The sequence below is a fragment of the Brachyhypopomus gauderio genome, chromosome 4, assembly GCF_052324685.1.
Source record: "Brachyhypopomus gauderio isolate BG-103 chromosome 4, BGAUD_0.2, whole genome shotgun sequence".
Classification (NCBI taxonomy): domain Eukaryota; kingdom Metazoa; phylum Chordata; class Actinopteri; order Gymnotiformes; family Hypopomidae; genus Brachyhypopomus; species Brachyhypopomus gauderio.
The window spans coordinates 4117499-4144390 of record NC_135214.1 but is presented as its reverse complement, the minus strand read 5'-3'; the positions used below and the strand labels follow the sequence as shown (position 1 = coordinate 4144390).

At 46.8% G+C, this 26892-nt stretch overlaps 2 protein-coding genes across 6 annotated transcripts; both read left to right on the top strand.

The window, feature by feature from the left end:
* The first annotated feature begins 3745 nt into the window (after positions 1-3745).
* On the top strand, positions 3746-15582 carry ankrd50l (ankyrin repeat domain 50-like). Of its 5 annotated transcripts, XM_077001646.1 has the most exons (7): positions 3879-4205; positions 5273-5521; positions 5715-5737; positions 5852-6535; positions 9687-9928; positions 10513-14133; positions 14305-15582. In XM_077001646.1, the coding sequence occupies exons 4-6, from the start codon at positions 6099-6101 to the stop codon at positions 14130-14132; spliced, it is 4299 nt and encodes a 1432-aa protein (XP_076857761.1). In that variant the 5' UTR covers positions 3879-4205; positions 5273-5521; positions 5715-5737; positions 5852-6098; the 3' UTR covers position 14133; positions 14305-15582. The 5 variants fall into 5 exon arrangements, with proteins under 5 accessions (XP_076857759.1, XP_076857761.1, XP_076857758.1 ...); XM_077001644.1 differs by lacking the exon at positions 3879-4205 and adding an exon at positions 3746-3872 and having other exon boundaries at positions 5715-6535; XM_077001643.1 differs by having other exon boundaries at positions 3879-4199; positions 5715-6535.
* An 8940-nt stretch (positions 15583-24522) lies between these two features.
* Positions 24523-26813, top strand: LOC143511908 (uncharacterized protein C11orf42-like). The gene is made up of 4 exons (XM_077001641.1): positions 24523-24692; positions 24826-25110; positions 25378-25756; positions 26500-26813. Exons 1-4 carry the CDS (start codon positions 24612-24614, stop codon positions 26724-26726), a joined length of 972 nt encoding a protein of 323 aa, XP_076857756.1. The 5' UTR covers positions 24523-24611; the 3' UTR covers positions 26727-26813.
* Positions 26814-26892: the final 79 nt, after the last annotated feature.

Genomic DNA, 26892 nt, shown 5'->3' with positions numbered 1-26892 from the left:
TGTTTAAAAACATTACATTAGCAGATATAAGTGCAGTACAGATGCAGGGCCCCTGTGGGTGTCTGGCCCAGTGCTACTGTATACACTTACAGTGGGAGAGCTGTCTTGGGTGATTGATTGAGATAGCCAGGCAGATGGCGAGGGACTCGCTAAGGAGGCCAGGAGAGTGCTTCACTTCCACTGGAGGGAGAGCTCAGCTGGAGATAGCACTCACTAGACCTTTTACGCACACAGTCCCCTGGGAGTGTGTGGGAGGAATTGTGGGGGCACGTGGCCACCCACACAGATGGTAACACACTACCAAGCATGGAAACACATGCAAGTGCACGCACACAATTATTTTATTGTAAAATGTACTGCAAAGCAGGCAATCGCAACCTACTATTAAATTCTTACTTTGCTAGTCCTCCAGGCACCAGTGACACATGCAAAAAAATTAGAGACTGATGAATGTGCTTTAATTAGAGTATATAGAGTATAGAGTATAGAGTATAGAGTTGAGGGAGATCAATGGGGCCTTGCACTGCAGGAGACTAAAGGCAGACAATGATGTTCATGGGTAATGTGTTCACATGCTTGAGGTCACTGACCTGTTGAGCCTAAGGCAGGTCAAGGACATAGCAAAGGACAGAAAACTATAACCACAAAATGAGAGGGGGGGGGGCGGACAAAGGCATGGCATTTGTACAAAAATGTGCAACTGGATGAGCTCTTACAGATGTTCTAGTCCTCTATTTTAACGCCCTATTCTAATCTCATGTTGTAATAAGACTCTTTAATTAGAGGTACAGCTATAATTAATTAATTGGCATCATTTTATTCAAGCTGTCCAAAGGTTCCTCATCCACTTGTGTTCTTCTTTTTCTTTGATGACAGTCTGTGTTTGTGGTCTATCATCCATTTCTGCCCAAACGTCCTCAATCTGTTGCATCAGATCATTACAAACTATCGTTACTTATCACTAGTCTACAAAGGCCTCAAGGGTGCTTACACAACTGCTGTTTTGGTTTAAACATTCATTTGACAATATCTACATCAGGTTTTACAGCAGATATGAGATTATCTGCCTAATTTGCATTTAATTTACATATTTGTTCCACCCTTGTTTACTTAAGCTGTTCTTGAATGTGTGCACATTGTATTTTTTATATCACTGACAACAAATCATTCTCTTTCCTACTCACAATCATGCCTGTCTGCTTTCAGTAACTCTGCACATCTTTATTTTGCCCTAAGCACCCAGGCGAACTTATAATCACAGCAGATGGTTGTTTCAAGGGACAAGAGAGAGGAGTGAGAGTGCATTGTAGAGAGAGCGAAGCATGTCCTCCTCCTGCAAAGCCCCCGGCCCCACTGAGGACCACGAGGCCTTGCAAACACGGGAAACGTGAAGTTCGCAAGAGTCAAGGATGAAAAAGCCATCGAAGAGCAGCCACAGCTGTTGTGACTGAGCTCGGAGTAGCGAAACGGCACTAGGGGTCCTGTCGCAAATGAGAATGAGAAATACTGTGTAGTGCTACTGAACTGGATCAGACATGGGTTGTGGTTCGTGGACTGGGAAGACTCTGGCATCATCTGAGGGATTCTGGGGATTCCAGTCCATTCACTTGATTGAGGCAACAGGGAAAACAGAGTGACAAGACCCAGGAACAACTGGGAGTAGGACCCATTAAAGGGTAGCATTTGAATTCATAGTAAATAAAATGATATAGCATTCTAATAATAATGTAGCATTAATAATAATAATGTGGCATTCTAATTCAGTAGCAACTCTGACAGGACTCCTAAATACTGTACTGAGGCTAAATGTGCAGAATTTTCATTAGCTTTTAAAAGTCATACCTTTTAGTGCCATAGAGGCAATACTGAAACATAACAAAGAAGAATTGAGCAATTGAGAATAAACACAGCTCATGTGTGTCTCAGCATGTCTAGTCTCGCCCTGATTGGTTCTTCAGACACAGTCTTTGTTGGCTCACCTGACGTTAGAGCAGCAAGCAAGTGGGATATTAATTAGAATTACCCTCCAATCACCATTATTGTGCAGGTATGTCATTTAAACGTTTTTACCTCATCAAGCCTGCTTGTCATGAAACCAAGTGAGGAAACTGATATTCAAATATTATTCCTGTACATTATGAATCATTTTATGAGATCAGCCATCATCTCTCTGCCTCTCTCTCTCTCTCTCTCTCTCTCTCTGGTCTTTTAACTAAAGCAGAACAGACACTGTATACTATTTTTTCCATGATCCCATGTAATGCTTTATGCTCAAAAAACAGAAAGAAAAAAACATTTAATATAAATTCTGAGATTGAAATTTGAGTATAGGTCAACATGTATACCTAGAGGTGTGTATGTATGTGTGTGTGTGTATGTGTGTGTGTGTGTGTATACCTATATACTTATAGGTAGTACTACAGTAGTACTACACAAGCTGGATGATGATTGTAAAGTTTTTCCATCCATTCAATGAATTCCTGCTCCAAGTCTACCAATCACTCAGGCATAGAGGATTTCCCTCCAAAACAGGACAAGGTTATTATTAGGTCTTTAGTTCAAGCTGGGAAAACCCTTTTTTTGAGAATGATCTGTAGACAGTTTCATAGTCTTCAGATCAGGTCAAAGTTCTGATGGCATGGTCAGTCTAGGGTGGACATGTCAGGTTTGTTTTCATTGTTTAATGGATTTGTAATGTTTGACATTGTATTATTAAACCACCTTAAATGTCAACATTTAGCCTTTCATTGACTTTGAATTCCAGGCTAAACAACAACAAAAATATAGTTTCCGAATAGGCTGGGTAAATGCCTGCCAGATCTCTGCTAAACTGCATTATGATAGATGGTGGTCTTACTCGTCCCTGATGTATTGGGTAAGTAGCGGCACAACAATGTCTTGTTAGTGTCATTGTTGTTTTGATTGTCTATTCCAGCACACTGGATCGGAAATAAAATAACATACAATTAAGTTCAAGTTCAGTAGTTGACGTTTTGTTGCATTTGTGTATTGAATGATTTACAACTATTTTGATATGTATGACATAAGTTAGTTTGCTGACCAGTTGTGTGTCATTGCATTATACATTTATTATACATAAGAGAGCTGACAGAAGGTCTGATGTTGTGTTTTTGTGTTTTGCAGTCTTTTAATATCTCTCAAAAAGTGAAAAAGTCTATTTAAAAAAAACAAAAAATCAGATACATAAACGGATTAAGACTAAATGTACAGTTCCAAAAAAAGTTAAGTGGTGATTTCACTATTGCCATTGCAGTATATTGATCCATATAAGAGAAAACTACCAGTCAAGCAACTGCAGTTACATGAACACCATAACAAATGTTTAGTTATAGAAGCAAAAATGATGAGTAAAAAGCATTCGTTACATCTTGGAACCCAATAAACATACTCTAGAAAACAATTACGATGGATAATCTAGTCTTTGAACCCTTTTTGGGCACATTAAGCAACGTGGTGGTGTTTCCATCAGCAAGCTGCAAACTGAACTCAGCATTTTTTAAAGACTAACTGGTTTCAGATAATGTGACTAGAATGTAGGAAAATGACAAACGCCTAGATCTAAGCTTGTGGCACCATATAACACAATTTGAAGACGAGTCGGATTTTTTAAAGATCTTTAAAAATCAGCTATTTAGTAAACCAGGCTGCGGATCATCTCTTCAATTCTCCGATGTTGTAGGGAACTATTTTCAAGATGAAAGTGATACACGAGAACTCCAAACTCAGTTGACAGTTTTATTACAGTGTGTGCAAATGAATGCAAATAAATAAATAAAATCCAGCCTTCAGTTTGCAAATCAATCACACGTGGTCGGATGAAGATGCCACTGGACGGACCGTTTTAATCCTGCGTGAGTAAAACGGCGCTGTGGTGTCGCGGTGGGCAGTGCGTGGAAACTTTGAAGAACGGACCGACTTCAGTTAATCGTGCGTTTATTCGCACAACTGGCGCAGAAGGCTCATTTGACGCTATTCGGCATTTCACACTTAAGCTGACCGAACCACGTCGCTGTGGTCCTCGGTGGAGTTCAGGCTAAGGCTCAGAAAGATAAAATGCCACCCCGCCTCCTGCAACAACAACCCGGCGGAGACGGTGAAGCTGCGGTTCCAAACGGACCGCCAGTCTCGGTGGGACCGACAGCAATGCGAGATACCAAACGAGGGACCCGTTAAGCGCGGTAATGGTATGGTGACCATAGAATAATATCTTTTGTGGTTTTTTAGTAATGATTTAAAAGACAGTTGTTGTTTCCGGGTCGGACTGTTGTCAGCGCTCCGTACGTTAAACCCGATGAAGGTTCGGGTGGTGGTGGTTCGACAAGACGCGGCACCTGTAGCCTGTCTGCTGGAGAGAAGTTCCCGTCGTTTCGCTTGGGTTCAGTTTGCCTGGGAGCACAAAGCTGTACGAGACACCCAGAATACGGAACCACGGCACATACGAGCAGACGGACAAGCGCACACACCTCTTATTTCGCTTTGCTTATTTCATGTAGCTTAATGTGTGCTTTAGACTTTCGTGCACAGCAGGCCTGAATCTCGTTTTTAATGTTGTACTCCCGTTTGTATTGCGGTGCTGGGTTTTAGCACGGCGCTGCCATAAACGCACTGGGAAAAGGAGGAATGTTAGAAATGTGCAGACGGCTGTGACAGTTAAACCACGGGCGTGGTCATAGTACACGTGGTGTTATTAGTTCAGGATAGGTGTATGTGTCCAGGTAGTCTGTAGTTTAAAGGTGTTCCTGGGAATTGATCCGCTGGGTTTTATGTTACAGGCGTGGTTTCCTGTGAGTAAATAGTTTGTTTACATTTCATGCGGGACTTTTCTGGAGAAACTATCATAGTTCAAGAATTGAAGTATATTTACATGGTTCTATGTGTGAAAGAAAATACTTCCAGTGTTTGGAATTAGGCATCTGGCTGTACATTCAGATGCCCTTTATCTGTTTTATGGCTTCTGGTGGATTTGAAGTATGGGAGGTATATTTAGAGGAAATGTGTGGAGGTCTGCCCCAACCTCTCTTCCGGAGAGAATCGGGAAAGAAAGGGGGAGAAAGGATCTAAACTACAGCAGCCTGTCTGGCTCAACTTTGACCCCCAAAACAATCCCAACCTCCAATAACCCACTTAAGCTCTAATAGTCTCTCTCTCTCTCTCTCTCTCTCTCTCTCTCTCTCTCTCTCTCTCTCTTCCTCTCTCTCCCTCCCTCTCTCCCTCCCTTCCTCCTTTTGCACCTCATGTCCTGACATGTCAGAAACCGAGAGAGGAGGAGATAAAGGAGAACAAGAAAAACCGGTGAGCAGCTGAGACCGAGCAAGGCTGTGTGAAAGGAGGTGGAGATTCTGATTCTGTCAGCATAACCCGTGAAACCTGCTGGGAGGAGAGAGGAGAGAGAGTACAGCAGACATGGAGGAAAACAGCAGGAGAACCCAGAACTCGAACACTATCAGGACTGTGTTGAGGGAGGAGAAGAAAGAACAGGAATAGCTGAGTTGAAGTGAAAGTATGGAATTTCTCTTTCATTTTCTCTCCTGTTTTATTTTTTCCTGTTGTTGTTCGGTTCAAGGGAACTTGCACAGTTATATCCGTATCAGATTAAAACATAGGAAATCATTTCTCACGTTATGATTATGGCTGTCATAGTTGAACAAATTTGGGCGTTTTTGGAATACTGTTTCTCTCTGTCTCTGCTTTAGGTTCTTGCCTATGGAAAGTGAAGGTATTTTCATTCATTTAAAAGCTTCACACACCCCGTGGAGTGGGAGGAGGAAACAGACTTGTCTTTTAGGCTTTGTGGACCTCAGGTTTCACACGTGTTGTACCTTTTCCAAAGGGCAACATAACGAGTTGGACTACGAACTAAAGCAGAATCAGCAACCAGAAACCATCTGAGCACATTTGGATTCAACACAACTAGGGACTGTGTGATTCACTACATGAATGGCAGAGAGATGAACGGCTGGATGATTGGTAGTTCCAAACTGAACACTTTACTCTCTGGAGTGTCCACTGTGCAGCTTCTGTTGTGACATGGAGCAAAGTCCACCCAGAGGAGACCCCACTCCACTTTTCTGGGCCAGATGAGGAGCTCCAGCCCCAGCCTGCTTCGGGGCCGGAGGTTCCACTGCCGGGAATGGGCCCTGGAGAAGCTGAAGAAATGCCTGGATGCGAGAAACCCCTCCAAAGGGACGCAGAGCTTGGCTCACGCCCCACCGGGACTCCTTGTAACCGGGGGTCCTGGCACGGGTAAGACGGCCTTCTGCACTGAGCTCGTGTGGCCCCAGTCTGAAGCGGGCAGAGCGGCCGGGCTGGCGCCGCGGTGCCTGGCCTGGCACTACTGCCAGCGGGAGGATGCGGGCAGCACGGAGGTGTGGAGGTTCGTGCTGGGACTGGTGGAGCAGCTGCGTGTGAGCCCGCTGCTGCCGCCCAGCTACAGCCGCATGCTGGAAGTCCCCTCGGTCGCTGCCACCCTGGAGTCCCTGCACTGTCAGCGTGACCCAGATGACACCTTTAAAAGGTGAGTGCTTCAGGTCTGTCAAACATCTTCACTCATGAGATGTATCACCAACACAGCAGCAAGTGAGGTATACGTAGGCAAGCACAGCTTGCTCCTTGACTCTTTTCTCAAGGCACTAATTAGCTTCTTATTAGTTTTTGTACTTTGCAGGTACATTAATCTTAAGTGGAGTCACAAATTTTTCCTTAAGCACTTTTGCCAATTTTCATATCTACGGTTTTTACTTTTAAACCTCCCTGATCCGACTGTCTGTCTCTTACAATAGCGCTTGCCTTGTTAGCACACTAAATCCCTGCTTGACTCAATGATGTCAGCCTTAGAAAGGTCTCTGAGTGTTTTATGTTTCCTCCGTGTTCCTGTGAGAGGGTCCGATGTTTCACAACAACCTTCTGGCTCCATAAAACGCACTTCACTGCAATCCCCTCTGTTTGGAAAACTCCACTTTAAAGACCTTCTCAGTATTACTCAAACAACACTGGTTACCGAACACAACTCTCCCCTTTCCCAAACAGGTTACAGTCTGCTTTAGTCATCACTGCCTTAAAGTGTTGTGATATTTTGACTAGACAGTGGGGGAGTTCTCGTGTTTATTTCTTGATCAACAATGTTTGGCATACCTCCCAAAGCAATTGTTCAGTTCAGACTCGTGTCTCCTCAGTCCTAAACCACAGGCAACAAAAGATCAGCGACACATTCTTTTATTTCCAAACCATGGGCCTACACATCCACACATAATGAGCAAACACATCTTGTAAGTTTTACTTATCTCCCAAAAGCTGAGCTGGTTGTCTGCGGTTAAGTGTCATAATGCTCCACCCTCTCTGTGGGTGCATCTGGGTAAACCGTGTTTGTATTCCCTGCCCCCGCCCCAACTCTTTGACACCAAGCCATCATTTGGCACCACACTGAAAGACGTTCTCTATGTCAAAGACAGGAAAGGGGCGATTGTTCTGCTTCCCTGGCACTTTAAATGTATTTATTTATCCCCTCAACCCAATAATGGCGCCTATTCACAGTTTCCACAATAGGCCTTGAATGGGCTGAATGGTATATGCTCTTTACAACCATTGGAAAGGGCCAGAGACTGAAATTATGTGCCCTACTGTGTCACTCTTGGTCCAGTCGGTGAGGTCACCATTCTTATGTTTTGCATGCATGCATCATTTCTTTCTTTCTTCTCTCTCTTTTTCTCTCTCTCTCTCTCTCTCTCTCTCTGTCCCCTGCAAGCCTTTACACATTGCTAATGCTAGCTTTCCATCCTTACTGCTGATTGAACTGAAGTACAGGTTGACATTCCATACACCCCTCACACATGTCCTCACAAACAGCTAAGATGTTTTCTGTCCGACGTAGCGAGACAGTGCCTGGGGAGGGGTAGGGGTGGGAGTGGGGGTGGGGGTGGAGCTGGCGATGGAGGCTTTTCTGCAGCTGTGTGATCTCGCGTCTCCCTCTACTCCCAGTGTGTTTACTAACATACACTCTGATGCATCCAGGCCGTCATTAGAACATGCAAAATTCATATATCACGCGGTGTCCTAATGTGTGGATGCTTATGACACTGGCTTTGCTCAGCTGTTGCCAAAAGTGTGCAATTATTACACTAGAACTGGCCAAGAGTTTGTTGACCGAGAACAAGGTTAGAGCCCATACTGCACACATGTACTGTTTATCTTATCTGCTTGTATCTTGCAACTTTGTTGCAACCAAAAGTCAGTGTACCAAGTGCTGTGATTATCGCCTGTGACTTCAAGTGCTGATATAAGAAATTACAAACATCAAAAAAGAATTGTGTGTGAATAAACATGGTTTACCACGTGCTAATTTTATCTGTTCTCCTCCCTGGTGGAGTGGTTCTGGTGGAGTGGTTCAGGTAAAGTGGTTTGGTGGAGTGGTTTGCCAGTGCTGACCTGTAAGACGGGACTCAACACACCCAGTCCTTACGTGGTCAGGGTTCACCCACGGTCCCATGTGGAGGAAGTGGTACAGGAAGCACACCATAAGATTAGCTAACCTCGAGAATCACATAAACCAGCGATAAGGATCCAAGTAGTTCAAACTAGATTGCCATGTTTATGAGCATAACTGCCCCTTTATTCAGTGCAACGTGATTCATAAAATCTACCATGATTCATATATAATTGCAATGACTGAATACAGTGCTAATTAGTATGCTCCTGGAGCATAACAGTTAAGTGTTACCAAATACGTTGTGATAATTCAGATAAAAATAAGTACGGACAGCTTTATGTGTGACTGAACCACAGCAATTCACCAGTTCCACTGGTACCGCGTTAAGCGTGCCACTGAAGGGACACCTGTATTTGTGGATGCCAAGCATTGATTGAAGGGGTTATCTTTGGCACTTCTGGGTGTGAGTAGATGGCTCACACAGAAGATAGCAGCATGATCACTGGTGGTGCTCCAAGATCTCACCCGCCTCCCAGCATGCGCGAAGACACAGGAAATCTCGGAGCTTCCATACCAGTGACTCACAGAGCCACATCAGCCACACCTCAGGCCAGCGAGACGGCGATGAGACGAGACATGAGTGAGCGTGAAAGAAGGTGGTGGCAGAGAGATGTGGAACAGAAGAGCTCATTCTGGATATCAGAACAAATGAATTCCTGACTTTCATTCTTGGGCAGTGGTGTCTCCTGGCACTGTTTTCTCTTACAGTTCCTGCAGTTATGAACATCATTGCCCTGGCGTCACGCCCCCTACCCCTCACCCACTCTGTTTCTCCGCTCTGTCATCTGCCCCCTCCCCCTCTCTCCCCTGGTGTGAACACTTCCTCCCATTCCTCTGTCCAATCCCCACATCCTCTGTCCTTTTCCTCCTTTTTTCTCTCAACTGTGCCATTTGTTATGACGCCCCTCTCCCTTCCTAATTAAATCAAAATGTGTCATGTGAAATCGCCGCATTAATCAGTTCAGGATTTATATGAGAACCATATCTGCACATAAAACGCCTTCTGGCTTAGTGTACGGGTCAAATAAGAATGCGGTGCAGCACCCGTAATGTATCTGCGTTCCTGACACCAACCAGATTGAAAACTGATTTGATGAATACATTAACGTTCTCATTGCTTGAATTATGAAAAGCCGTATTCACATTTCTGTTTGAATAACAGTGTGTGTCTCGTCTCATGCAGGGCGGTACTGGAGCCCCTGTTATCCTTAGCCTCTCCTGCTCAGAGCGTGTGCATCGTGGTGGACTCTCTGGATTCGGGCTGTAGCGGATTGGTTGGGGTTGGTGCGGGGATGTCTGCGGGGTCCGGGGCCTCTAGTTCGGTAGCGCAGCTCCTGGTCCGGCACCTCCACATCTTGCCCTCATGGATCCTCCTGGTGTGCTCTGCACGCAGGCAGAACAAGGCTGTTTGCAAGATGTTCTCAGGTATGTTTGCATAGACTTGGATCTCAGTTTCAAACAGCGTGTGTAGGGGCCAGCAGACTGCTTTGAATCACTGTAGCTGCTCAGTGACTAATGTAAGTTTTGTGTAATCATCAAAATTAGCTGGGTGTAGGTTAGATGATAGTGCCATAGATTATGTCATAGATTATGGCGCTTACAAACCCGATCGAAATAACCGTTCTCTCCATTCCTTTTGTACTTTCAGCTTTCTCTATACGTCTTTTGACATTAGAGTACATTCGTTGATCTAGTTGTAAGAGTGAAAACACTCACAATCTCAGCAGCACATGAAAAATGATTTAGGTAAAATGATTTAGGAGAATCCCTAGAACTAGACACAAATGTGCAAATTTTGGGCAGTTGCAAAATTTAAGGATTGCATTGAAAACACGCCATAACACGCATCGGGCCTTTGTTCTGTTTGACGTGCAGATCACTCAGTTTACTTTAAGCTCTCAGTCTCCTTAAAAAGAAGTTTTAAACCCTCTCAATTTGAACACTTTACACCCAGATAGGAAACATGATTCTTTTGTCTGTAGTTCATCTTTCTTATCTCTGTCCCGCAGGCTTTCGGAAACTCTGCCTGGATGACTTGCGAAAGCCGGCAGCTGTGCGGGACATCCAGCATTACATTCTGCGGAGGCTTGACCAGGAAGGGGCGCTCCGGAGGCAGCTCACACCGGACACGGCCGACATGCTGAACCTCCTGCACGTTAAGAGTGGCGGCTGCTTCCTGTTCCTGGAGCGAGTGCTCGATGGTGTGTCCCGTGGCCTGGTGGGTCTCAGGGAGATAAGGGACATCCCGGGCACGTTGAACGGCCTCTACCTGTGGCTCTGCCAGCGTCTTTTCCCCCGTAGGCTGTTTGTCCATGTTAGACCCTTGATCAACGTTCTGCTGGCCGCCCCAAGAGCTCTCACACCCGAGGGACTTTACACGGCTATGCGTACCAGGGACCTCTGCCTGACACGCGAGGACTTCCAAGCGCAGATGCGTGCCTTGGCACCGCTTATTGTTGAAGGGCCCGAGGGAACCAAGCTCCTGTTTCATGGAAGCTTTGCGGAGTGGTTAACCGACGTGAAGTACTGCACACAGAAGTTTCTGTGCAGCGTAAAGGACGGACACCTTTCCCTCGCCATGGCCCTGTCTCTGAGGTGCAAAAGCCTCAGCACTGAAGAGGTATGTCAGCTGGGACACCACCTCCTCTGCAGTGGACTCCATGCAGGGGAGACCGCTCTGCTGGCACTGTGGATGCTGTGGACCGGTGTCCCCACTCTGCGCGGTAGCACAGAGAGCTGTTTCGCGGGAGTGTCTCGACCTCCCCGGCCCTCACAAACACCTGTGCTGGTGCAACAGGATGTGCTGCAGCTCCTGATGAAGAGTGGCGTGTACCCTGCGACCTGTTCTCCAGACAACAGCCCCAGCATCGGGATACACTGTGTGGGTGGAGGGAGAGCGATAGTGCAGCGCGCTCTGCAGAGGGAGGACTCTGTGCGAGCTCTCTTGGACAGTGGGGTCAGCGTGAACCGCACAGACCCATCGGACGGACGGACTCTGCTGTCTACGGCTGCCCACGCAGGACTTGCAGATGTAGTGGCACTGTTGCTTTGCCGTGGGGCAGACCCTTCTCTCAGCGACAACCAGGGGCAGACGGCGCTGACGCTCTCTGCCCGGCAGGGACATGTTGGAGTGATGCAGGTTCTGCTGGAGTGGGCACAGGATCAGGGACGCGACGGTCCAGCCGTCCGAGCCCTGACGGAGCACGCGGATTGCGAGGGGTGGACCGCCCTGCGATCAGCCGCGTGGGGCGGCCACAAGGAATCTGTGAAGATGCTCCTTGAGGCAGGAGCGGAGGTGGACGGTTGCGATGCCGATGGCCGGACGGCTTTGAGGGCTGCTGCGTGGGGAGGTCACGAGGAGATCCTGTTGACCCTGCTTGACCACGGCGCCCAGGTGGACCGCGTAGACTACGAGGGTCGTACGCCACTCATCGCCGCGGCCTACATGGGCCACAAGGAGGCGGTAGAGATCCTGCTGTGTGCGGGCGCGCAAGCGGACCTGGCTGACGGAGACGGCCGAACCGCCCTCTCGGTGGCCGCGATGTGCGTGCCGTCGTCCGCGGGAGGGAGGGGACACGGGGAGGTCGTGAGTCTGCTGCTGGAAAAAGGCGCCAACCCGGAGCACAGGGACAGAGACGGGATGACGCCTTTACTGCTAGCCTCCTACGAGGGCCACGAGGAAGTGTTAGAGCTCCTCCTGGAGGCCGGGGCAGACGTGGACGAGGGTACCGCGGCCCATCCCTCCGCTGTGACGCCGCTTCTTGCAGCGGCAGCTATGGGACACGCGGGCACTGTGAACCGCTTGCTGTTCTGGGGGGCGGCAGTGGATGGCATTGACGGGGAGGGCCGCACGGCGCTCTGCCTGGCTGCTGGCAAGGGCAGCGTGGAGGTAGTACGCGCCCTGCTGGACCGGGGGTTGGACGAGAACCACAAAGACGACCTCGGCTGGACGCCACTGCACGCGGCGGCTTGCGAGGGACACAGGAGCGTGTGCGCGGTCCTGACGGAACGAGGCAGCATGGCTCGGGTGGGCGAGCTGGACGTGGAAGGCCGGACTCCCCTCATCCTGGCGGCACAAGAGGGACACTGCGGTACCGTCCGGCTCCTGCTGGATCGCAAGTCCCCCATCGACCACAGAGGGTATGACGGACACTCTGCCCTCAGCGCCGCTGCCCTGCAGGGCCACACGGAGGTGGTGGAGCTGCTCCTGAGACGGGGCGCTTACACCGACGTCCGAGATGTGGAGGGAAGACCTCTCCTCTACCTGCTCATACTGGAAGGCCACCTGGACATGGCCGCCTTGCTCACCGAGAAAGGTGGCGTCCCGCTGGATTCGCGGGATGCAGAGGGGCGGACGGCGCTGCACGTAGCAGCTTGGCAAGGGGACCTGGAGGGGATCAGGCTGCTGCTGAATCACAGCGCGGACCCTAACGCACTGGACATGGAGGGCCGGCCGCCTCTGCACTCTGTGGCATGGAGGGGGCACCTGGCTGCAGGGGAAGTGCTCCTCGGGGCCAAAGGGATCGACGTTGATCTGGCATGCAAAAAGCAAGGTGCCACAGCGCTTAGCATCGCCTCTCAGGAGGGACACGCTGATATTGTGGCCCGGCTTCTGGAAAAAGGTGCCGAGCCAGACCACGTGGACCACTACGGCCGCAGCCCGGTAAAAGTCGCTGGAAAGAGAGGTCATTTCAGCATCGTCCGTCTCCTGGAGAGCTATGGAGCAAAGCCATTCCCTGGACTCATACCACCTGTACCATGTGACGCTCCAGGCGCATTCTGTAATTCCTCTAAGGTTAAGACCCAGACCTCCATTGGTTCTGGAGATGGGTGTGGCAATGGAGTCCCGCCCACCTCCTCCACTTCATCAGCCTCTTTGTCGGCCTCGTGCTCCCCCGCCTCCACAGCAGAGAGGTTCCACTCGATTCCTGGCTCCCAGGCATCTTCCTCCACGTGCCACTCTCTGGCCACCGTCCAGACCGTGCCCGCTGACTCCCTGAGCTTCACACAGCAGATCCAGCAGCACTCGCTACCCCGCTGCCGGAGTCGGCCGTCCACCCTGCCTCTGCCTGGCTCCAACCACGCCAGCCTAAAGGGCAGCGTGGCCAAGAGCAAGCAGAAGGCCGTCACCAAAGGCAACCCACCCCAGGCACAGAGCACCTTGCTTGGACTGCAGGACTCAGACAAGCCCCTTATACGGCTGGGGTCCCCAGAGGCTAGTGACTACCTCTTGAAACCCAAAACTCCTCACCTAATTGAGGATGAGTTTCGAAAGAGCCCCCAGCAAGTTGGAGATGGCAAGTGGAACTCGGTAATGGTGTCCTTGGGATTGACGCCAAACCAAGAGGCGTCTATTAGACAGCCGCAAAGCAGAGACAGTCCACCTTTGGATTATCCTCCTCTTCACCTTAAGACTCATTCAGAGAGAGAGAGATGGGAAGGCCTTGGGAAGGCATCCTTCTCCCCAGCCTTTGACCTCTCAGCCATATCCCCACATAGTGCCTTACTGGAAGAGTCTGTGTTCAGCATTACAACCACAGACCCCCAGCTCAACCTCAAACAGGCCATTAAGTTGCAGTTTGAAGGACCAACCAGTGCAGTACTTTACAAGAGGGAAACACCCCTCTAAGGTAAGTGTTGGCAGATAAAAAGATTAATGCTAAAACAAGTTACTAAAACTAAGTGTGAGAATTATTGGGCTACAGTCATTAATAAGTAAAGGGTTTGCTTGGCTCTTGGGAGTCTCCTGCTCAGTACACAGAGAATGTGTGGAATGCTAATAGCAACTTTGTGTCTTGTAGGGAAGTCTCGGTGATTTGGAGCTCAAGGAGGGGAGGGCGGTGTGGATAATTGCCGCGTGTGACTCACGGTGCAGGGACACGGTAGATGAGAGGGTGCCCTCCGCACTATGACCTACGACCTCCTGCAAGATCCATAGAGGTTAACAGAAGGAGCAGAAGAGAACAAATAAGAATCAAAGGACTTCAAAAGGCCTGTTTTGTGTACATTCCGGACATTTTCCTTTACATCCTGCCACAAAAAACAGCTGGCTCCTCCTCTCTCTCTCTCTCTCTCTCTCTCTCTCTCTCTCTCTCTCTCTCTCTCTCTCTCTCTCTCACTCACCATACCGCACATACACACACTCAATTACAGGAAAATACACCTACAAAGGAACACACAACGGAATTATGGTTGCACACAAGAAAATGTTCAAAAATACAATAAAAAGGAAGATGCACACATACAGCAGGGAGTCAGACGGTGGCTGCTGTGGTCTGCCTGACCCCCCTCCCCCCTCACGTCAGGCAGCCCCGAGGCTGAGCACACATGCACCTTTTGTTTTGGTGGAAAACAATATGCACAGAGAGAGTGGAGATAACAATGTGACAAGACTGTCGGTTCCTTGGGGCTCCCGTGGTGGACCCTGCATTTGTTCCCCCTCTCTGGTCCGCCACCCCTTCCAGCACTGCAGGACGTAGGGCAAGACGGACTGGTGCCATCAAGGGCTCACACTTCAACACACCACCAAATACACACGAGGTCTCCGTAACTGATTCTCAGATGACGCTTGGCTTCTTTTAGGATTCGTTTAGGTCATCGGTGATGCCCATTGGTGCTTTATTTTTTAACTTGGCCAGCATTAGTGTTACTGTGCTGTATTTATCATCAGTATGTATTTATGTTTTATCTACTCATTTTTTTCGATTAATGTTTTTCCTTCTGTAAACGTTGAATCAACTTGGCGGTCAACCAATGACACTGCAATATTTATTAAAAAAAACAAACAAAGGCTTTCTGCCATGAAACAAGGCACAATGGAAAGAGGGACAGAGACGTGGAGATGGGAAAGGAAAGGGGAGTTAAGGAGAAAAGGAGCCAGCACGACTGGGTAGAACCTAAGGCTGACATTTAAAACGGCTGCATTTAAAGGATAATGATGGGTCATAAATACCTGAGAAAGAAAGAGAGAAGGGTTCCAGAAAAAGGATTTTCAACTCTGTTGATGTGATTTACACTGTCTGATACATTGTGTGATATTTTAATGGGATTTCTTAATTAAAATGTATTTAAAACATTAACTCCGCTTTTGGCCTTTGGTAAATGAGTGGTGCTTGATTGAGCTCATAATTTTTCTGCAAATGATTACGTTTTTAGTAGCGTTGCCTCAGGCATTTGGGCTTATGACTGCCACAGACACACAATGAAAGAGTTAAGAAATCTGTAACTATGGAAAATCTGCCTGGAGCGTTACAGATAGCATCTTTTCCGTCTCTCCCTCCCTTTCTCTCTCTCTTTCTATCTCTCTCCTTCTATCTGTCTCTCTCCCTGTCTGTATCATACACCCACACACAGTAATTCAATCTTGTCAGTTAGTTATATGCTGAGAGATTGTTTTATTAGGTGCTGGTCCTCTGTAGCTGTACCAAACATAGTGTCAACCATAGTGTTTTTGTATATTTTGACTACAGTTACTTTTCAATATACATTCATATTCTATATTCAATTGTAAATACTGTTTATGTGAACGTATACAAAATAACCAAGTATCATCTGCCTTGTTTACTATATAAGGTCAATTATTTGAAACTGTGCAGAGAAGACTTGAGTTTATCAACTTCTCAGGATATAGAACAGGAATAGGAACAGGATATAGAACCAAAAAAGGAATCCTAGCCTGTAAGGAATACTAGCCTGATCACCTAAAAAGTCATCACCAAATGAGCACGAGTGTGCACAAGTGTGCACAAGCAGGTTCGTTACGCTTTAGTCTCATTTATGTTTTAATATTCAAGAGGGTACAGGCTTACACACACTATAAACTTTAGCCATCGTATCTGAGTTTTGACTGTGTTAGGACTGTGCGTGTACACCTAGTCCTTCCTCTTTCTCAGTATGTGTGAAAATGTCAAACACTCTTCCACGAGTCTTTGTTGTTAGTTGATACACAGTGGCAGACATTCTCTCTCATTCTCTCTCTCATTCTCTCTCTCACACTCACACACCATTTCCTTCAAGCAGAGTTTTTATTGCCTCTCAGATGTTTTTGCTACTTCCATAAATACCCTAAAGCTGACAAAGCCAAAAACCCAAACTGCCAACTTTACGACGTAAAGCTTTAAGACCGTATTGTATATATTATGCACACACTTTATTACACACATTACAGCCAATAAATACATTACAAATCCTCAGCATGCACCCGTATACATTGTCCAATTACTGCTTTAAATACACATATACAAATGTGTATCTTGTACACAGTGTATTTGTAAACAGTTAAAGCTCATATATTAATACATTAAACATACATGCCGCTCAACCTGTGCTCTCAGGGGGAAAATACAGATCAATTAATAATGTGTATTCATTCCTAATCACATTTCCTTCAGTACCATGCAGAGAGGTGGACAGGGGGAAGATTCAGATATGAATATGAAATCTCACACTGAAACCTTTTTACTGGAGACCATTAGAATTAAAGTCATAAAATGGCAGTATGCTTTTTTAGACACAATTTCCTTTTTTAGGCAAATTACAGTCGATTACTTAGACAACTGCATGTCATGGAAATTCTCTTTTGTTTTCAAGGATGGTCTGCTGGGTGCATGTGGTTTTAACTAAGTGATGTGATTTAGGGCTGATCACCAGTCCGTCGTGCGATCACCATGATGACTTGCGTGCTGTCTGCTTTGCCCGAGTGTGACCTTTCCTGCTGTATTGCGGTTTCCTTCCAGCTGCACGGCTATTGCACTAGTGGTCTGATCACCTCCTGAGATTTTTTAGAGTTGCTAAGGGCTAAGTTATGGTAGACACTAGAGGGGAGAGACAGACTAAGGGTCTCACTGTAAGGGGTCTGAGCAAATGGAACAGTGAATTATATCACAGAAGTATATGTAGGTGCAATTCAGAGAAGGATTTAGGAGAAAAGTTACCCCTTTTATCCACTCAAAATGCATTTCAAAATGAATAATTTAACATGAGGTAAGGCTAAAAAAGGTACAAGAAGATACATGTTTAATTTGGTTATTGGGCTAATCTCAGTGGATGACAAGTCCTCCGCCAATTAATGCTCATTAAATCATTTCAGATGAGACAGGAGTTGCATCAAGTGAAGAATCTTATTTTCAGATTTTTGTCTTCCCAGAGAGGTTATAAAGTAAAACTTGTGGAGCAGGTTTGTGTGTAGCTTTTACACACTAACTGACGATTCTATGTGGAAAGTTTACGTGCCCCGTATTTTCCCACACTCATGTCTATCTCTGACACGGTCTAAAAACTGAACCTGCCATCTGCTGTGAAAGCACTTCTCTTGTAAAGGTCAGTACACATGAGGGAAAAGTTGTGTGGACTCTCTTGTGGCAGAAACATTGGTTGAATCCACTGTGGCTTCAGGCACACACCATGTGGTGAACACAGAGACTCAGACACAAGGCATGGCCCGCTGTTTCTCAGCTAATACATGTCATGTCCTTCAACAATGTGAACAAGAGCCAAGTACTTTGTCAAAACTATGTCTGAATAAAAGAGGTTTCTACTGTGCAAAGTATGTTTATTTTACGGCAATTACCATGAATACCCTGGCTCACAGGAAAATGGGTCTGAGTCAATGATCACTCGGTGATAGCTAGCAAATATGTCATTTTGATTAATGCTTTTCTATCTATTCTATATTTTCTGGGAACTGGCAAATCAGTGTGTTTAGCCTAAAGGCAATCCCCAGTGAAGTAGCTTGATGTCTCCGTGTATGTGTGTGTATACCTGCATTGGTTAGTCATCATCCATTGCACTCAGTGGGAGGTTTTCAGTCATTCAGAGCCCTGACTCTTAATATTTTACAGCCAACAGGCGAAATTCCAGGGCTGTTTGAAAGACTCTCAAGATTTTGGAGGCAATTCTCAAAATTCCACAAGCATTCTAAATTTATGTCATAGATTACAAAGACTCTCCCAAAAGAAGCTGCATTCCTGTCATTGCTGATGGGCAAAGAAGACTGTAGGTTAAACTTTGGTTAAGAATCTTCAAACTACAGCTTAGAGCTATGGTCATATACTGAGCTGTGGTCCTACACTTCCTTAAAGCACACGGACCTGTGTTCTGTTGTGGTGCCCGTTACTGGCCTTTCAGCCATTGCATGTATTTACCATTTCAAAAGGCCATGTCAGTTTACCAAAAAATAAATTGTACATACAGACTAAAGCAACTTTCACACTCACTGTTGCCCTCTGTAGGCAATATCTCAACATGTACCTGTCAGAGAGTAAGGAAAAAAAGAAAGCAGTTAAAATGTCATAGGTTTCTGTGCTTTTTAAAAGAACCTACAAAGAGATATGATTTTTTAAAGGTCAAATCTAAAGTTAAAAGATCTTTTCCCATTACTACACGTAATAAAATTATCTGTGCCTCCTGATATAGTAAAGTGTTAGATTGTCCACTAAAAAATTTTAATGATATTAATGATACTTCTGCAACTAACTTCAGAAGGTTTGGTATTCGTTTTGCTGTACTAATTTATTTGTACTGGTAGATCTTGATACAGTGGTGCATGCTGTCTGATACCACTAGCATCCCATTGGGAAGCAGGGCAAGGCCCCGAGGGCTGTTCAGTCCCTGGGTAACCAGAACACGGCCTGTTCCTTCAGCTGGGTACAGCACCACCCGGTGCTGTGTTGCCCAGTCTGCTACCAGCACTGTTCCTTCTGTGTCAATGCAGAGACCCCAGGGACTGGTGAGGACAGGACCCATGGCAGAACAAATTCCCAGGATACGTAAGATGTTCCAGTCTGGGCCCAAAACCTTCACACAGGCCTCTCGACCAGTCTCGCTACCCCTCTCAGACACTGCAACAAGACCAGTGTACATGCAGGATGTCACTAGGTAGGGCCTGTGGAAACCAGTTACCACTGTTCGTTCAAGCCGTAATCCAGTTTTGGGCTCGAGCTTCATGGCGATCAAGGTGCCCTTACGGATATCTGCGACTAGGAACTCGTCCTTTATCGTCACTGTCACCCCCCTGGGTGCTTCCAGCTCATCTCGTGGCAAACCTGCAATGGAAGGTGCCCCTCCATAAGTCTGGAGAAATCGTCCGTGTCGATTAAAGATGTGGAGGGCTCTCTCAGCAGCACAGCTCAGAGCAATGAGACCTTTGGCATTGACAGCTACATCAAAGTAATTGCGGCAGCGTCTCAGCGAGCCTCCTAGGTCATTACTTTGAGCAGCCACCTGCTGAAGAACATTGCCACACTGATCAGTCACCTGGACCCGAGCATTTCCACAGTCCACCAGGAAGAGTTGACCCTGAGGTGTAGCATGGACACCACTTGGCAACGTAAGGTCCGCACGTCCTGAGCCTTGCTTACCAAATTGTCGGACAAGACGCACTTCCTCCAGTGCCAGTTGCTCAGAACCTTCCTTGAGCTCTGGTAAGATTGGTTCACTTCTTTCCCCCCGAAGTCTCACTCCATCCTTTGGCTTCTGGCCAGGGTCTGTGTGGTGGCCTGATCGATCTTGAGATGATCCATCTATTACAGACATAGACAGTGAACGAGAAACCCTCCATGGACGTCTTGATGGCTGCTGGATGTCTTTTAGGGAATGATTCTCAGGACTGGGGCAGGATAATGTCCGTGACGCTGTGTGATTTCTTTGGGGTGAAGAACTCGAGAGGGAGGTCTGACGATCCCTGGAGGCCCTCCACATGCTTGGCTGCTCTCTCTTAGTTATGAAGGGGCGACTGAGATGAGAAAGGTCTGCACTCGATCTGGACAGACGGGATTTCTGTGTGGTGTAGTTCCTAGGAGAGCTGACAATAAATGTATATCCTGAATCGACGCTCTCAACAGGAGATGGAGCACGGTGGAACGCATGGTCATCTGAGGATGTACTTAGGCGAGAAAGAGGACGGTCATGTGACAACAAATCCTGGCAACTGTTGCTACAGAGGGGATCCTTGAGGCCCTGGGGGGATGTTAGTCTGCCATACCTAAATCTGGATGCTCCTCTGAAGGAGTTTTGTTGGGTCAAAACTGCCTTTGAATCGTCATAGTCAAAACTGCGGGTGAATTGGCCTCTCTGTTGCTGATAGCCTCGTTCTGGAGATGGAGATAATTCTCGGTGCTTCCTGGCTCCATGTGAGGCAAGTGGTCGTGTTGGTCCATTTTTTCGATACACAAAATCTTCTGCTTCTGACTCCCCATTACTAAGCAATGCTGGAACAGCCAGGAATAGCTCGTCTCCTTTGGATTCAGATATAGGTGATTCACATTCTTCTTCCTGTGATGAATCACGTTCACTGGGGATTTGCTTAGGGGGCCAACGTCGCATTAGTGGGGAGGATGGTTTTACCTCTTCCCCAGATTCCTCATCACTCCTGGCTGATAGTTTAATCTTTCGCACAATCCTCTGGCTTCCACAACCAATCAAAGAGCTGAAACTCTGGTCTTGTCCCATGCCTGCTCCATCAGGGGTGCTTCTGCCTTCTCCTGAATCGGCCTGATTCTTACACTGCCCCCTGGTGTTATGAAGGGAACACGGCTGTCCTTGTGGTCCACAGCCACCAACAGGTAAATCGAGGCAGTGGTCCTGCACCCTGATTTCGCCAAAGTTGACAGCTTTGGGTTGCGCGCTGGGCTTGAAAGAAACACGCTTGAGAGCAAGTGAGATCTCCCATGGCTGAAGCACCTCAGCTACGCCCCTGAGAAGCAGATCACGTGTCAGGTCCGCTTCATCCCTGTCCTTGTTGCCTTCTGAACCTCGTTCTCTACACTTTTTTATTTGCTCCCGTAACTGCGAGATTTTGCGCAGGCGCTGATCTACCAGTGCTTGTCCCACTCGAATGGCTGCTGTGTTGTCCCGTTGCACCTGTTCCAGTCTGCATTGCAGGTCCCGGTGATCCTGCTCTACTCTCTCCACCAGGCGGCGCTCTTCTCTATGTGCTCCCTGCAGGGCTCGCTCTACACCTCGGCCCACCGCTTGGGCCTCGGCTGCTTGTCTCTCCCGGAGCTGCCTGAGCTCGGTCTCGTTGCGTGCCAAGTCGCAGAGGGCTTGTGTAGCCCAACAGGGCAGAGAAAGGGAGAGAGCCACAGAGGATGGTTTTTGTTCCTCCATACCTTCTGTGTCTGATTGGGCTAATGGGCTGAGCTGAGGCAGAGGAGAAGTACTAGGGGAAGCTTTGCTGCTCACCGGAGACCCAGATATCATTGTTGCTTTGATTTTAGAAGCCTGAATGGAAAAGAATGGCTGTGAGACTAATGTGGGCTTGCAATGTCTCTAAATGATGTCTTCTGCTGCTGGGGACCTGTGTAGAACAGAAAATGAAGTCGCAGAAAACAGAAGGGTCCGGCATTATAAATCCAATCATCAGATATAAACAAGGGCTTAAAAACATCTATGCTCACAAGGTGTTCACATAAGAAAATGGCATATTGAATCATCTCAGACTTCTCTTTGCTTTAATCTCATACTGACATTATGATTAACATCCCCTTTAAGTAAACCTTTGATTCATCTGTGATTCATAAACTAAAGTAGGTACCCAGAAATATTGAATGTTTTTGAAAATACAAAAAAACATTTTCAATTTAGATTTAGTGCCTCTTTTGATCGTACAGCTTTTAAAATTCTTTCAATTAATATAATTTACTCAGGTACAGGGTTAATAGACTGAGGGAACATTCAGACTGGTAGCAGTTTGGAATCTGCTTTTAGCTATTTCTAATTCACTCAAGAAATACTACCTGTTGACCACTAACTGATGCTACATACATCATATTGCCATTCTCTACTTATGCCTCTAGAAAGGTTCTTAGACATCTTAACACAGTGAGCATCTCATCAGGTTGGACTGTCCCTATATACCACAACGAGAATGAAAAATCTGGCATGACCTACTTCTGAAACTCAATACAGTAAAGAACATATGCTAGTCAGTGTAGAAAACTGACATGGCAGATAGGACAGAAGAGAGACGAAGGGGTGACAGATGGTGAACTGAGCAACAGAGGACGCCAAACTGGAGAACAGGGACAGATAATGTTACAAGAGAAAGGAAAGTGATGGCTGTGGGGGTATTAAGGAGAGGACACGGAGTCCACGGGGACGGCGATGTGGTGTCGAAAGTACGGGAAACAAAAGGACGCGAAGACAGAAGGAGAGACAGAAAAGAGGGAGACGAATGCAAGATGGAGGGCGGCCTACAGTATTTCTGGCTCTCCAGACTTTATTAGCATTTCAAATACAGACGGGCAGGCAGTGGAAGACTGTGTGTGTGTGGGAGAGAAAGTCAGTTTTTAAAGGCAGTGTGTCATTTCAAAACAAACACACACACACAAAAACACACACTTCCTGGCTCAGCTCTCTTATATCACCTGAGTGTGATGTTACACATTAGCATGGATATCTAATATTTAATTCATGTTGATAAACAAAGTAGCTAAGTGAAGGCAAGAGGGGACAGAGAGACAGAAGGGAGTCACAGAGAGAAGATGCCAGTATCTTCACAACATCTCGTGCAAAGTTGAGGGCACACTTTATGCAACTGAACTCACAACCGTTCTGATGGTTACTGTTACACTGAGTGACTTGGATGTAATAAGAATTAAAGACAGCACTAAATGCCTGATAATATGGCGCTGAAGCACTCTGGGCGTAGCTGCATCAGAGGGGGCTCGGGGGAGCTGGGGAGAGAAGACTGGTCGTAGTTAAAGATGTGTTCTTATCAGGGGTTTATCCATCATTCTGTTCAAGGATGGATCTTTCATGTCTGTGTATTATCCAATCACTGATTGGGAATACATTTCAGGGAATTTGATATACAGCAACGACCTCTTGTGTGGGTGTGTTCAGTGTCCATGGATATTAGGTGTCCTCTCATTTTACTCTAAATTATATACGAGGGTTTATATTGCTAGAGATGTAAACATTTCTTTAACTTTGGAGGGAAGGACTTTAACTGAATAAATCTTTTGGTGCATGTTTATGCTATGAAAAAAAAAGTGTTTTGATCAGACACAAATACATCCAACGAGAGAATAATCCTACAGGTCTAAACCTGTAGCAATAGCAACAACACAGAACAACCATTACACACACAGTACACTTCAAATGCGCCCCAGTCATTTTGCTGCAGCATCAACATGAGTGCACATTCACACACGGATGACTTCTGGCCCTGCCACAGTGGTTAGGTACCATCATCAAAACCTCTTCAGGAAACGCTGACAACTTTAACTACGTAACACTATGTTTAGCAGTATTTCTTCAAACATGTACAAAAGGCTGCACCATTTAGGTTAAGATCATTAACTGAAGTGAGACTGAAGCTAAATGTTGAGTCTTACCTGTGTTTGCAGTCCCTGGGCACCACACACCTGTTACGCTGCACCTCTCTAACCTCCTCTCCTCCTGCACACCGCAGTTTACCAGAAGTTCGGCTTTGTTGCTAGGAGACAGCAAAGGCAGTGAGCCAGCTCCAGTTTACCCGGTCTAGTTTTGGACCTTGGGCCTGTAATAGATGGACTACCACTAACCTTTAAATAGCATTTGGATGGAGAACATAATAAATAAATGAATAAATAGACATTTTTAAAGACGTGAATGTGAAATTCATATTGGAAGTAGTGTGTGTGCATGTGATATATATATATATATATATATATACGCATACATACATACACACACACACACACCAAGATTCCAAGTGAATGACTGCAGTGTACTCAGTGTGCTGTAGTAAAAAATGCAGAGATATTCAAAGTTGCAATGAGAAACAGGACGTTTTGGACGGAGCTCCTTCATCAGCTGTGCAAGCACTTTTTTTGTGTACACCTTGTGCATTTCACTACCTACAATTTTGAATCTCACACTCATACAATGCACATCACATCATATACAGAGTATATATATATATATTATTTCTCTTTGCTGAAATACAGTAGAACGGAACACCATGGAACGCTACTTATGACATCATTAGTGATTTTTACATCAGCGATTCTACTTTCCATAGAATTTGAAGCCACGTTTCCTCTCTACACATTTCACTCACAAACAAATGTCAGACCTCGCCTGCTGGTAGAGAGCGGGAGCAGAAGGAGCTACAGCATTGCTAGTAATGGCGAGCGCGAGCTCCGTTAGTCCAGACAGCTTAAAAATGGAAACTGTCGACAAGCTGTGGCAGTGTGTGAGGATGAAGGTGAGTCTCGGACCGCACGCTCACATCCTCGATCACTGCAGGCACATGCACACTCTCTGCAAATTTGCAAATCGTTCGTGCAGTCAAATAAATAAGTGACCGATTCCTTCTCTCTGCTGCTTCATCTCTGCAGGTGGTCTCCAGGTTATTTGGGCCCAGAGTGACGGCCGTCCCCAGCCTCCAGGACGCCTGCCTATTTCACCCCCTTTGTGTGATTGGCAAACGAGTGGAGCGCTCTCTGCCCATGAGAAAAGTCCGCAGCCTCTTCCCCTTAGGGCCACTCCTTGACCTTATGGATGACCCTGGTGACCCAACCTTGACCTCTGATGCAAAGGACGGCCTGCGGAGGGAGGCGCCGGTCCACTGCAACTTCCTGCATGAACAGTTTCTCAGTGGGGTTGGGCACATACGGGTACAGGTGAAAAGATCAGGCAAACGCAGATATGTCTCCAAATGCAGATATGTGCTTTCATCTTTGACACCACACATTTTCTGCTCCAATGCACCTGCTTCAGCTAATGAACGCCTTGGAATAGGTCGGCTAAACTAGACAAAAAAAAAAAATGTGTGAAAAAGCATTAAATATAAATCACCGTCACCTCAGTAAGGCAAACTACAAATGAACACACACGCTGCTGGTTTCCTACGAAGCACTAATAACACCTTTCACCCATGAATCTTCCAGGTGAGGGACTTCTATAAGGAGTCTCAAGCGTTCCCCATGGCACCGAGGAAGAAGCTGTATCTGAGGAGCAGTCTCCCGTGGCTGCACTCTGTTCGGAGGCTCTACCTGCTCAGCGAGGTCTTCTGCTCCTCCACATGTAGGCTGCAACTGCTGGGAAGCCGATGTGTGGAGCTGCACCTGGAGCCCGACACTCCGCTGGGCTTTACCTGCCTAAAGCTCTCCGTGTCTCCCTCTGGCCTGGTGGAAGTGCAGAGCGGTCGGGAAGACAACTACCCACACCCCCAGGCCCGTTGGGCCAAGTACGGATCCGCGCAGTACATCAGCCTGGTCGGAGGGGACACGTCTGAGCAGAGAGTCTCGAGTTTGCTCTCACAGATTGGTAAGCCATGGCGAGATTTAAATACGAGCTATCTTATGGAGACTAAAACAGTAGCTGCTTCTGTACCAAACTTGATGTTGTCGTTATAGATTATAACGCTGTAGTCTTCTCCTTTTATTCAGTGCTTCAGTGTTGGGTGACTAAGCTGCTTCTTTCCCCTCAGTACGCTAACGATCCTAGTGTTCCTCACTACAACACACACCAAAGCACACGTGGGTGTAGCTTTGTTTGCCTCTAGGGAACCTATGCCCACCAGTAGATGTTACCTTTACCATCTTTTTAATCTTCTGATTTATGTTAATAAATGCAGAGTCCATGTGGTGGGCAAAGAACAAGTCCTAATCAGGGCTTTTAAGCAAATGATCCTGGGTGCTTTTAACGCGCCGTTCTGCACCGCCCGCTGGTCTTTCACCCACACAGGTCTGCCCACTTCCTGCAGCACTGCAGAACACAAATTAAACTGGGCCAATCAGATCAGAGCCTAGAAACAATGCACTGGGCCGTAATCAAGTGTACACCGAGCTTGACATAAGAGTAAATAGTAAATTCAAGAGCGCCCAGCCAAACAGCACATTCCATATTTCTCTCTCTGATCTTCCGTTCCCACAAAAAGCTGCTATTAACATAGAATGTAGGATACTGAAGAGACCAAAGGCCATGATGAGATCACAGTGCTGTTTGCTGGGGCTTCCCTTCTAGCGTGATGGCCCTCCCCATATTCACATCTACTCTCTCTCTCTCAGCATTCTTCATGTCTCACCCCTCCACCCTGCCTGTGCCAAGACCAGCCAGGCACATGCCCGGCAGGCGTGCGGAGCGGTGGGAGAGAGCCCCCCACTCCTCAGGGTACAGACAGGTTGAGAACTCCTCAGAGGACAGACTGCTACCTGATGAGGAGGACAGCTCAGTGGGAGTGAAGGGGTGTGTGGAGGATAACGAGAGCATGAAGGACGCGCAAAATAAAGGATAAGAAAACGTGCCAAACGTCTTCATTAACAGAACAGGAGAGGGGCCTGCATTAAATAAAGTGGAACAACGTGTTCTGTATTGCACAGAATCATGGTGTGCATGTCATTTTCAGGTTGAAAAATTTCGATCAGAACACACAAAACATGTCAAATGAACACAAAAAGCAG